This window comes from Eriocheir sinensis, chromosome 56 (genome assembly GCF_024679095.1).
Source record: "Eriocheir sinensis breed Jianghai 21 chromosome 56, ASM2467909v1, whole genome shotgun sequence".
NCBI lineage: Eukaryota > Metazoa > Arthropoda > Malacostraca > Decapoda > Varunidae > Eriocheir > Eriocheir sinensis.
The window spans coordinates 4,992,586-5,006,026 of record NC_066564.1 but is presented as its reverse complement, the minus strand read 5'-3'; the positions used below and the strand labels follow the sequence as shown (position 1 = coordinate 5,006,026).

At 40.9% G+C, this 13,441-nt stretch overlaps 1 protein-coding gene across 13 annotated transcripts; it reads right to left on the bottom strand.

Annotated features, from left to right (window-relative positions):
- Nucleotides 1–2,719: 2,719 nt before the first annotated feature.
- LOC126984188 (uncharacterized) lies at nt 2,720–10,009 on the bottom strand. 13 transcript variants are annotated; one of them, XM_050837665.1, is made up of 8 exons: nt 9,817–10,008; nt 8,208–8,477; nt 7,582–7,879; nt 7,208–7,325; nt 6,770–6,888; nt 6,179–6,263; nt 5,786–6,007; nt 2,720–5,405 (listed from the first exon to the last, which is right to left on the bottom strand). In XM_050837665.1, the coding sequence occupies exons 3-8, from the start codon at nt 7,740–7,742 to the stop codon at nt 5,346–5,348; spliced, it is 765 nt and encodes a 254-aa protein (XP_050693622.1). In that variant the 5' UTR covers nt 7,743–7,879; nt 8,208–8,477; nt 9,817–10,008; the 3' UTR covers nt 2,720–5,345. The 13 variants fall into 13 exon arrangements, with proteins under 13 accessions (XP_050693622.1, XP_050693623.1, XP_050693624.1 ...); XM_050837666.1 differs by having other exon boundaries at nt 7,582–7,876; XM_050837667.1 differs by lacking the exon at nt 8,208–8,477 and having other exon boundaries at nt 7,582–7,876; nt 9,929–10,009.
- Between the last annotated feature and the right edge of the window lie 3,432 nt (nt 10,010–13,441).

Here is a 13,441-nt window from a genome sequence, read left to right as displayed (position 1 = left end):
GATTCTGACTTGCTGCTGCACTAAAGAAGTTTCCGATCCCATTACTGCTCTGTCACCTGTGTTCCTTGCATTTTATTCACTCTGATGCTTTGTATGGCTGCTTGGCCTTGCCCATTATGCATGCAAGCTCTAAAACTAAAAAGGTATGAAGAGTATTAAGTTTTGATGTGAAAATATGGACCTAGAATTTATATAAAAAATGTTCATTGCTGTATGACAAACAACTAATTTTGTATGGAAGTACAGACAAATGCATGTATTTATCAGAACAACTTAGAGCAACTAAAACAAATGCAACAGTAGCTAAATTGATGCATAATAATCTGCACCATTTAACATTTAATGATAAAAGTTGTCTCTTGTGCAAGTGCTTAATTTAGTTTCTGCGAACAGAATGATTAACTTCAGTCATCTTATGAACTTATGTTAGTCTAATTTGTTTGGATCTTAATATTTGCCACTAGCCTTTTGTATTATATCTAGTCATGTCTAATTTAAAAAAAGTGGTATTTTTTTGCATTCCAAGTTGTCATAATATATATTCTTTATCTTCCTTATCTTATTTTCATAACTGTAAGGTGAAGTACTGCAAATGATGTGTACCTTAACCCGGTAGCTGTGATGGGCCAAATTTGTGGCTCTACCGTGTAGCAGTGACGGGCCAAATTTGTGTCATGATATAAACCCCCCAAAATAGATGATACATAATCTGATCAGAAATGCTTTGATATATATTATGAAATGGTTTATTTGAGGGGTGATTTTTTCTCATTTTTCTTGCTTAGAGGGACCATTAAGAAACATGATCCCCGCTGCTACCGGGTTAAACAAGTGCATCCACATCAGAAACAGGAGTGGAGTTGTTGAGAAATTAGTTGGGATGTTTTGCAAATGATATGCGGTTGAAAGTGTATGAACAGGAAGAACCACGTACCATGGCAGTCATTCCTGTTGGGCTGTGCATATAATAAACAGAGAGACATAGTGCTAGACAATGTTAATGTTTCTTTTTCCCTTTCCTCATGTAATTTTCTTGCTCTCTGTACTATGAAAGCAGACATCATTATATTATTCCATATCATATCATTTGCGTATTCTTTGTTTATTTCATAGTCCTTAATTTTATTGGTCCATATATCTTTACTTTTTGAGGATTGTTTTTTACCCTGTTTTCTGAATATCAATTACAGAGGTGCAGCTGCCCTGACTGTGCCTGTGAAATGTGTGACGGCTGTTCTGGCTATGGGGAATGGTGTCCCAGCCTCTCGTGTGATGCCTGCCAACTCTCTGCTCCGGAATGCTCCACTATTAACTGCCTGTGTTGTGAAGTGACCATAAAAGGGAAAGGGGTCCCTGGAGAAGGCTGATGTGAGATGCCAAAGACCACATTCTGTTGGGTATGATTTGACTCCTTTACTATACTTTTGTTGGGTGTTGTTATTGTGTCTCAAGTAATTTGTTCCCTTAACCCGTGGGCTTCGGCTATGGGAAAGCCGAGAAGTGCCCGAGAAACGACAAAATTACTGTGCATTTTGAGACTAAGAAAAGAGCATGGAATGTACATCAGAGTACTCCTCTCATAACCATAAAGCCATTAAAAATATTTACTTTTACTCAAACTCCATTCTTTTTGGGTGGTGTTTGTTACAAAATAAACAGTCTCGTGACGCGTGGCATCTAGCCGAGAGTCGCTTGTTGTGTACTATAGAGAATTTGACAAGTGATTACTGTATGGATAGGTAATTCAGTATGCCATGACCTTACAGTACCACCTATGACAAAAAAGCCCACCTCAAGATCACTCACCCACCACATTGACCTAGAGCATTCATGGTGGGTTGCGCTATGCCACCACCACATACAATTAGCTCGAATTAGGTGTTTTATGGCGAGCCCTTTTTAGGGTCCACCGTACCACAGCCACAACTCATGAAAGCCCAAAAAAGGGTCTGCCGATGTTCTTGGGTTAAGGCAATCCTGTTGTTCATTATACTGTGCAGACACATGGTAGTTTTATGCTGTGTTGAGATGCACTAGATGCTTGAAAAACTTGTGCTGGTGTGGATATTTTTATTATAATGCTTGTCTTAAACCATTGACTGCGGATTTCCTACGAGAAGACATCACCAAGCTACAGAAATGGAACAAAAAGTGGCTGTTATAATTCAATGAAGAAAATGTAAAGTCATGCACCACCATGGGAGGGGATATCCAGCATACCAATACCACATGGGAAACACTCCACTATCCACCACAGAGGCAGAGAAAGACCAGTGAAAGCCAAATCCGTGCCAATCGTAGTGGACAAGTTAATTTGGCCCACTTAACAGTGATCATTAAATAGCAAACCAAGAGAGGGACCTGAGCTGAGGAACCCCAGTTATGACTCGCCTATCACATCACCTTAGCCTTCCAAACAATTCTATATTTCATGTTATACATTCTCTTCATATGGCAAGACACCGCTCATCTCTGTTTGGACCTCATGCTTCACACACATTTCACATCCATGTCACACTTGTACACTTCAATGATCAGACACAATAGGAATCCCACTACCTTCTCTCCTTGCAAGACTACCTTCTCCCATTCAAGTCAAGGTTTTGCAAGGTTACTAATATCTAATTAACCAAAACAATATAAATGTTAGCATATTTCCCTGAGTCCTGACTTATGTTTGCTATAATCACTGGCTGCTGTTTGAGGAATTGAAAACTAATTCTTCTGTTTGGTGTATGTTTATTTGGAGAAAGTACCTGATGAATGAATGGAAAATATCATTGTATAACAGGATTAGAAAGCTTGATTACCAAGACATCTGAGGCCCAGCTTGGGATAAGTCGTGTAAGATAATTAATGAAAAAGAAATCATGCACCTGTAGGTTTCTGATTTTGCCAAACATTGGGATTTCTTTTTATCATTTTCACTTTCAGCTTGGGAAAACTATATTGTGCAGGACCTCAAGTTTGCTTGGGCATCATCCTTCCAAATGTCACATGTCTAGTCAAAGATAGTATATTTTTTTATTTGACAAGTTTGAAAGTACATACAATGTTTGTAAAAAAATATATTACATGATCTTAAAAGTGGCAAGGCACCATATTTGTCATGCATAAATGTAATGACTATGTGAAACGTGGGTTTCAGTAACCTATAATATGTATTAATATCTGTGTTCAACCTTAATAAAACTATTGTGAAGGCTCTCGACCTGTGACTGACTAATGGTGTCATAACTACCACGGTCATGTGGCGTCGATCTTAATCTGTGACTATTTCTGTTCATAAAAAAGTAAAAATTCTTCAGAAACACTCTCTGCATCCATGTATGAAAATACTACCACCTTGGGACATACCCAATGTTACAGAATTCATTACCAAAAGGGATGCAGAATCAGCACAACTTCTAGTATCAACACATGACTGTAACAAATATGAGTGGGGGAGACACGTCCATACAAGAGTGATGGCTGTCACACTTCCACTGTACCTACGCACATAGTGTACACAATGTATAAATATGCTAGTCATTACAAGGAGAGTAGAAAAGGATGTTAAGACACTCTGACCCTCACATCCAAGGCCAGACAGCCCTGCCAGACATACAGGGAAGTGCCTCACATTGTAACACCTCGTCTCAATGTTAAATGCACCAGCTTTTGATTGTGAGTCCAACAAGCCACCACCAAGGTACCTTGTCCTGTGCCCCAGGAGGGCAAAAAATATAGGATATGTCCACTATGACGAGCACTATTTTCATAACATTAAGGAGTATTGTTTGGATGGCCAGATTTTAAACAATTGCTGGCCTACTTCTAAACTCACTAACCATTTTTTTATGGAAATATTTAAGGAAGAGGTGCTGTCCTGTGGCTCTTACATCATTCATTACAATTACCAAAAGGTATTTCTAAAACACAGGACATTGTTATGTATGCACACATCCACAGGAAAATGTGATTGTAGTAAGCCACGAGAATGGGAGCTTATTAAATGCAAAGAACTGGCTCTTGTTAACTTGTTGAAGTAAATGCTGCTGTCTTAGAAGTGATTGAATCTGAGTCCTTAGGGATGGTTCTGTGTAGGTATGGCAGCATGAAGAGGGAGGTAAGGGAGAGAGCAGTGACGGAGTGACAGGTAATGCCATAGGAGTGCTGGAGGGCTAAGAAAGCGTGGAGTGTGAGCATGGGAGTAAAGAAGGGTACAAGAAATAGCACTACCCTCCAAATTGTTGCATACATCAGAGGTATGAACGTGGAATGTAGCACAGCAATCACGAATGTGTGTAGTGAAATGATGCCTATAAGAGGTGCATGTTGTGTTGTCAAGATGGGATGGAGAACGTTGACAGCCAAAGGAGTGGATTGTGAAGTGGTTGAGTGAGTGAAGTGTGGTGCTCTGAGATGGTCTGGACAGGTGAGGAGAATAAGTAAGGATGAGTTTGAGAAGAGTGTATGAGGGCAGGACTGGTTAAGATGGTACTCATGGGGAGGTCACCAGTGAATGGGATCAATAGAGTGGATGAATACTTGAGAGTTGGCATGCAAGAGATTAGGGACTGAGTGTGCTGAGATGGAAAGCCAAAACAAGGACAATCTTCTGCTGTGGCTTCCCTCGGAGATGTTTTCACAAGGGTGCAGAGCACTGAAGATAGATAGACAGATGGATAGATACCATTCATGAGGAGAACAGCAATCTCATCACTTGTTAACATGAAGCTTCAATAAGCATGGTGTAAAATTACATTGGGAAATACATGTACTTAACAAGCATTGCTTTTAAGATATAAAATCCCATTACATTTCCTATTTAAATTTCCATTTTATGATTACTGCATTTTATCATTCCTCTCATCTTCTGCCTTTCAAGTGATTTAAAATTCCAATTATGACTTTTATTGATATTTTCATTATCATTTATTAAAATCAGAACAAGATAAAAGCCTACAATATTTCCCACACAAAAAAACATTAGCTTCCACTTCCTCCAGCAGTCCCTCTGTGATACGACTCCACCCAGAATGTGATGACAGTGACTCGAGTCCTCATGGATGGACCTAACATACCACTTACAGTTCAGAACATTCCCCCATAGGCTTGAGGTTACACTAAATAAAAAATGCCAACCATTATTGCATCATACACAACACTTGATTCATGTCAAATGACTCTTCATTAAACCTAACAAATAATGAAATGATACTAAAAATGTGACTGAAATATATGTACATCATTCATACATATTAGTATATACAGCATAAAATGGTTACTAATGAGACAAATGCAGAATGAAGTAGCACAGAGTTAGACTGGTGGAAAAGGTACTTGTGTCAACTTCTCTTCCCTCATATCCTTTCATATGTCAAGTCATCTTGTCCACACTTAATGATGAACAAAAATCCATCCTGAAAAGAAAAACAAAATAATCTCAAACATACTAATAATGATACTTTCCCAAAGTGGTCAATACTTACAGTTATATGACAATACTTACCAATGCATCCAAGGCTCATCCAGGCACACAAAAATAGTCTTCAATATTAAGTTAGAAAAATGATTATTTGAAAGCCTTCTAAATCTGATACAGGTCTATATATAAAATAATATACACTCCCCTGCAATATGTTTGTAATAATTCTAGGTCTTATTTCTACTCCACTCTCAAATGTTGGATAATGAGTCTTTTACAAGTTTTTATTTTTTTTATATTTCCTAACTTTTTAATATTTAAATATCTATAACCATTCACTTCAAAATACAGAAAGAACACATCTATATTTCTAACCTGTACAAGATATGGGAATTCCCTCCAGAAGCTGAGGTGTGGCATGAGTTCTATTCCTCTGGCGCCGACCACACAGCGCCGGTAAAGGTAGCCAACAAGAAGGTAAGTGAGGACCAGCACCAGGAACAGCAGCAGCAGAAATGAGCCCAGAGACATGCCTCGGGGAAGGATGGGGAAGCCACAACCGCCGATGCAGGCACAGCGGGAAATAAGTGTCATTTTCTGGGGTAAGAAAAAGACATCACTGACGATGTTGAAGCGATGGTTATTGTGACGAAGGACTGGCACTGAACACTCCTTCAAAAAGCTTGTAATATCACCATGGGGAGTCAAAATAATCTCAGCTAACACAAGCTAACACAGAGGCAGAAAGAGACATCATCCTTCACTCACATATACACTGTTCTCCTCGGTCTCCCCCCATACGTCTAGAGTGTCGGTGCTGCCGTTGTGGCACTGCAAGAATACATGCGTCACCCTGAAACAAAGGGACAGTGTACTAATGCATTTTTTTTTTCTTTCTTTCTTTTTTTTTTTTCTTTTTTTTTTTTTTACATTTGGCCTATGGCATTAGCAGGCTGTCTAGGTGGGGCCTGGTGGTTGGACTCAGCCCATTGTAGCACAGGCAAGTGTTTTATAGTGGTGCCAGCTTGCTTGTTGGTGCTTGTGTGTATGTGTGTCTGAATATGAAAATAATTGATAATCTGACATTATTCCTTATGAAAAGTTGTTTCCCACATACATATCTTATACCACTACCAGTTTTACTTTAACTGTTTTGAACATTATATATATCTATACTGGTATTCATAAATTTTTTTCTCAAAAATGTTCCATTCAGTCATCCATATAATTTAATAATTTCACAAAGGGCCAAGAAGCCATGCCTTGAACTGTAACCTTAGTGTTGTCTTGCTATGCTGCGTGCTGCTGTGGGATTATTCTTTTCAGTTTCAATGTTTAACATAAAAGTTAAATACTTGCCTATTACCATTGGAGTTACTGTAAGTTATCACCCAATTGTTGGTTTCATTGCTGTAGTGGAAAGTGGCAGAGCTCTGAGTCCCAAGATTGAAGTATCCATAGGAACTGCCCTGACACACCTGCAGGACAGATGTGAGATGCGATATCTGAATTAAGTCTCTCCAGGTGTGTGCTTGTGAAATATAGAATATAGAATTCAGAGGTGACAGACATAGTACTGCATTGCTCATTTGAATACCCATTTTGGTCTCACTTTCATTTTAAAGACAATCATTTCTACAAGTTCCTTTACTCTTAGAACATGAAGATGTTAGTTTTACAAAGACAATAATGACTGAATAACATGGTAGAAATGAACTTGTGCAAAATACTATTTCAAAATCTATGTCCTATAATTTTCAACTCATGACAGCTAGAGGACAAGCAGAGGTCACTCACCGCAACATCTTTACTGCAGGCCATTGCCTCTCCTTCCGGCGGGTACACGTAGGAGTAGCAAGGGTTGTATGAATATCTGTTGTTATCAGATGTGTTTCTTGGGGTGACATCTTTAAATCTGAAAGGAAATAACAGGAGTTACCAAAACTATCATTATTACTGTTTTAGGTACTGGTTGTTTTTGTTGTTCTAAGATCTATTGACAGAATTTGTGTGGAGGAATACAGCAGTGCTTACCTATGAATCGGTAGTGAGGTAGTATTATGGCGCACTATAATGACCCCACCTCCTAAGACATGATGGCCACTAAATCTATACTTCTATTTTAAAAACTGAGGTGCTCCCTCGCCCTTAACAATAAAACATCACTGTACCTTGGAGCATCTAGCAGCCCGGCAGCCACCTTCATGAGGTTGATTTCTGAGCCATTGTCGAAGCCAAGGCGACAAGATGACAGCTTTGTTGCTGCCAGACAGCCCCCCACGCAGGCCGCCACCAGGACTGTACACAGCCCTCTCACCACTGACGGCCCCATCACCCTACACGAGTCCTTCCAAACATGCAGATGGAGTGTGCACCACTCAGAGGCCGTGGCAGCCAAAGACTTAGGAGAGGAAACCGGTGGGCACTGTCAGTGTAGCCTTTGTATCTGCGTTCTCCTGTGCGATCCTGCTGAGAGAAGTAAGAGAAGGACAAAATTATAGGTTAACATCACTTTTTCACCTCAGTCAGCATCATACTCATATTGAACACCCTCATCACGTGAGCGGACCCTGCCACTCATTCTCTCTCATTTGCATTCTCCAAACATTCTCTAAGGAGTGTTTCACTCTCAGCCACATGACTGTTACTCCTCCAATCACATGACCCTATCAAGTACTGCATTTACCTATTAATGCAACTTTCTCTCCTCTCACTCTTTTCTTCCATTCCTGTTTTTTTACCCACTACCCTTAACATCTTTTGTACTGACCAAACACTCCCCAAGCAAGGAACTCACAAAGCCAGAACGCAACTGTCGGTCAGCCTCGGCATCCAGGGCCCAGAGGTATTCAGCTGCCTCCCAAAAGAAATTGAAACCTAACCAACTGACTTCATATTATTTGTCTGGCTCCCACCTCACTCCTCCTCTTGTTCTTCTTTCTCTTCCAAGTCTTTTCTTTTGGGCTTCATTTCTTCTCCTCTTTTTTTCCTCTTCCACCTTTTCCATTCCATTTTTCTAATTTTCTACAGTTCCTCCACATATGCTTTATATTTTTCTACCTTTTCACTGAACAAGAGAATTTTTTTCCAGTGTGGTGTCTTTCTCAATGTAATATTTTCTATGTACTCTACTTCTCTGAGCACATCACACTGCAGCAGGAAAAGTGTCATTGTTTCTTGCTACCCTCAATAACACTTACCAGACAAGCCTTTAGTACATGGCTACACACACCTAAACTGGGCAGGCTCAAACTCTATCCCGAACCAGGTGGACCTAAAGAAGAGGGACGCTGGACTTGGGACTGGACCATCATTACTGTGAGGCGTGGGTCCATATTTTCAAACTTATCAGACTCCCATTACAACTATTTTCCAAGGCCATAGAAGATTAACTGTGTTTTCATGGGTGATTTATCCGTTCATGATACAGAAATTGGCTAAAAAACTAACAATAACAATAACTAACAATAGGATCACAAAATATTCCATGGAAACCCCAGTAGGCGGTGGCTGAGTGGTTAGCGTGTGGGCCCCGCATTCACCGCGTGATGGATGACGTGGGTTTGAATCCGCCGCTACAACCTGGGATTTTTCAGTCACTGCCGAGTGGCTTAAGACTACCCACATGCTGTCCTGAAGACCACCCATCAGCCCAGACTCTAGAGAAAACTGTCCAAATGAATCCAGAACGAGCTCTGGGAGGCAGCATGACCCAAGAAAAGATGGCGACACTATAAAAACACTTGCCTGCGCCATGACGAGCTGGGGCCGACTACCATCCAGGCCCCTCGAGAAAAGCCTACCGGCGCTATAGGCTGGCACGTAAAAAAAAAAAATAAATAAATAAAATAAATAAATAAATAAATAAAACTTCTTCTACGAGAGACTTTGGGGATCGTTGAAGAGAGGGTGATCTACTAATTTTGACACTTTGTTTCTGGGAAAATATGGTGCTTTTTATTTTGGAATTAGCTTTATTTTCCAGAAATCAGAAGATGATTGACTTTTCAATGCCTAGGAGCACCCACCACCGCCCTGCTCCCCCTCCCCATTACCATCGGCCAGCGTAGTGGACCCACCCCAGCCGCTGCCCGCCCTGTCCTGCACTGTGTATTTCCGCCGACCCACACCGCATGCAGAATAAATTTAAACTAACCTAACCTAACTTGACATAACCTACTTAATGGGGGGCTTTGTCCCCACTACACTATGTGTGTTATGCACCTATACAGGCGCCCTACGCATTACTTATGAAGATCAAGATCCACCTAATGGGGGGGCTTCGCCTCCCTCGACCCCTCTTCTGTTTTCCGTCAGTCACTCGTCCCTGCACTGCCTTCAGGGGCCACAAAATAATCCATATTGAAAGTGTTATTTTTGCAGGAGGTGGCCGCCACTTCTCTTACACTGGCCGAGGCTTTTCAGACTGGCGGGCTGAGGCACCGATACGTTCAATAATTCGGGGCCTGGCCTCACAACAGCATGAAGTGATCCAGTAACAGGGCAAGGGCCACGCACCGCGCCATGGCTCGCGCCTCACGCAAGTGTCACTGTTGTGCCGCCGCTGCCTCCCTCCCCACCATTGAGTATGACCGTCACTCCTGTCAGATGTTTGGTGCACATACTTATCTGTCTAAAACAGCGATCAAACGTTGTGAAATAAAATAAATATACATTTTAAATTGTAATAAGAAGATAATGAGTGACCTGACATATATATATATATATATATAATTTTTTTAAATGAATGATCTTGATCTTGATCTTAATATCACAGATGACTTGGGATTTCTCCCATGGCAGGCTTTTGTTACGGCAGCTCCTGTGAAAGGAAACGAAAACATACAGAACAGACACTGTCCTACGTATACATGGGACAAAATAACTATCCCCTACATCTTGTAGGCGACATTTTTTTCCAAGACCTCTTTCACTGCTTCCATCACTCGTCCATTCGTGACTCCACTCAACCCCAGCAGCAGCACCATCCACTCTCTTCCAGTCCTTTCAGCAAACACATCCACTTCACGTCCCATCTCAGTCAAAAACACTTCCATCATTTTCGTTCTCCGCTATACTTCTCACATTCTAGCACGACTTGCTAACAAGGGGAAGACTCGTTCTACAACGCGCGCCTTGTTTTCTAGAATCTGGATGTATGATACTACGTCGCTATTTACATTGTTTAAGCATGCGGAAGTGTGAATAGAATAATTTTATACTTTTTAAGACTTTATTTATGATTGAGAGTGGAATATTTATCGTGTAAACCGTCTGCGAGGCTGTGTTGGGCTAGCGTGAGAGCCTGCAAGTGTCGGCGCGAGGGAGTTTACGAACGCCTCCCTCAGTCTGGTGTTGGCCAGTGGAGCGAAGGGTAGTGCTCTCGTTCGCTGTAAGTGCTACTGAGGTGTTATGGAGTATAATTAGTGTGCCAGTATTATCTCAGAACATCACTCATCTTTAATTGCAACACTGAACCTGGAGTGCGAATAAAGTGATCGGTCTCAGTGAACGGCGTTATTGCAAAAATCGAAAAGGATGACGTTTTTTTGTGTATTGTTTTATTTTTTTCATATTTTTTCGTTAAATTTAAATATAATCGTAATTTGAATATAATGTAATAGTGCCGGCCAAAGGAAAATGTGCCGTGAATAATTAAAACCCGCGCGGAGTGTTAATTTCAGTGCGTCGGTGAAATAGAAAAAAATATATATTAGTTCATATATCAATAAAGTAAATCGAGTGTTCAAACAACAAATGTTCAGAAAATAAAATACAGAAAAAATAATAATACAGAGAAAATAGAGAAAAATCAGAAATATATATAAGCAAAAATAATAATAATAATAATAATAGTTCACATATCAATAAAAAAAAAGTAATTCGAGTGTTGAAACAAAAAAAGAATAGAAAAGAAAAAAAAATCAGAAATATAAGTAAAAAAAAAATCCATGCGAGTGTTGAAAAAAAAATATCCGTACGTAGAAATAATAATAATAATAATAATAATAATAATAATAATAATAATCAGTTTTCTCAAGTCAATAATAATAATAAAAATGTGTCGCTTTCGTTCTTAGGGTCATTTCCAGTGTGATCACCCTCGTGGTACTCTGCCTGTAGTGCCGCGTCCGTGTGTGTCTGTGTGCCGGTGTATGGTGTAGCAAGCGCCCCTGCCTGCCACGTACCGCCGCCACCACCACCACTCCGCCACCATGGGTTCGACCCCCGTGGTGCCCCCTATATCACCCCAGCTACTACTGCTCGCCGCTCTCGCCATAGGCACAGGTCAGTATAGCGTGTGTGTGTGTGTGTGTGTGTGTGTGTGTGTGTGTTCTTTCAGGAGTTTTTCAGTATATACATGTCTTTGTGTGTGTGTGTGTTTGTTTGTTTGTTTGTTTGTGTGTGTGTGTGTGTGTGTGTGTGTGTGTGTGTGTGTGTGTGTGTGTTTTCCAGTAGATATGTCTTTGTTGACACGTAGTAAGGCAAATGCAACGGAGATTAGCACCGAGGCCACGTGCAGGTCTAGCGTGTGCTCCCGACATACAGATATCTATTATACCTCACCAGTCTTATTAACACACACACACATACACGCGTCCTTCCCTCTCTCTCTCTCTCCACATGTTTTACACTTCATCGTATTTTTTCCATCGATCGTTGTGTGTATTTGTACGTAATGTTGATTATTATTATTATTATTATTATTATTATTATTATTATTATTATTGTTGTTGTTGTTGTTGTTCAGAAGATGAGGTTAAAAGCGTGAAGGAGATAGAGAGGAGGAGAAGAAGAAGAAGGAGGAGGAGGGGACTGCATCTTTGTTGTTGTGGTGTGGCGGGAAGGAGGGGTGTGTGAGGGTGGGGGTGGGGGGGGGAGAGGAACCTACCTACCTCTCCATGCTGACCACCTACACCACCACAAACACCACCACCACCACTGCTATCGTCACCACCACTTATAGATGTTAAGTGTAATAGACATCTCTTTGACACTTGATAAGTTTTTTTTTTACTGGATGAAGCTTATTTTTTTTATTAGGCTATGTGGTCTGAGGATTAAATTCATGCATCTCTCTCTCTCTCTCTCTCTCTCTCTCTCTCTCTCTCTCTCTCTCTCTCTCTCTCTCTCTCTCTCTCTCTCTCTCACCCCTTTTTCACTTCCCCTCTTCCTCTCCCCGTTCTATTTCCCGTTTCTTAGCCTTTTCCTACTTCCTTCCCCTCTCTCCCTCTTCTCCTCTTTCCCACCTCCCCTCTTCTCTCTCTTTCTCTATCTATCTCTCTCTCAATTACGAAATGGATAGATAAATAATAGCTAACGACGCACAGCCATTATTTCCGTGCGTCGAGAGATATATTACTGGCACCAATCAGTGGACAGACTTTTAAGGGAGAGCCCATTATAATTACCGCCCCTCCCATCGGTCCCTTGATGCTGTGTCCACCTGGCTTGATGATGATGGTAATGGCTCGTGGATAGGTGGGTGGATAGGTGGGTGGGTGGGTGGGTAGGCCTTCTGAATGGGTCCTTTTTTTTCACTGTAACGGAAATAGATAAAAGGCAAAGAAAGAAAGAAAGCACCACCCATGCACTGATCATGAAACGTGTGGCTTATGGCCTTGTGAGTTAGGTTAGGTTAGGATAGAAGGTTAGGTCGGTTACGTTAGGTTAGGGTTAGGTCCAGGATATGTTCAGTTAGGTTAGGCTAATTAGCTGTTGTTGAAGTTGCTGTTGTTGTTGTCATTGTTGTTTGGGCATCGCTTCAATAGTTCCCCACGTTTCAATCAATGGATGCTTATTATGTGGCTTCCTTGCGTGAGCCTTTAATTAGTTAACTCCACCACCTCACGCACACATGCATACACACACATACCTGTAGTACCCAGCCCGGCAGCCTTACTTGTCCAGGCACGCTATCTTAATACTAACTTAATACTATCTAGAACCATAGTCGAGTGGGAGGTATTACTAAGCCTTATCCCATGACATCTACAGCTACATCTAACCATTTACAGTGATGCATTATGT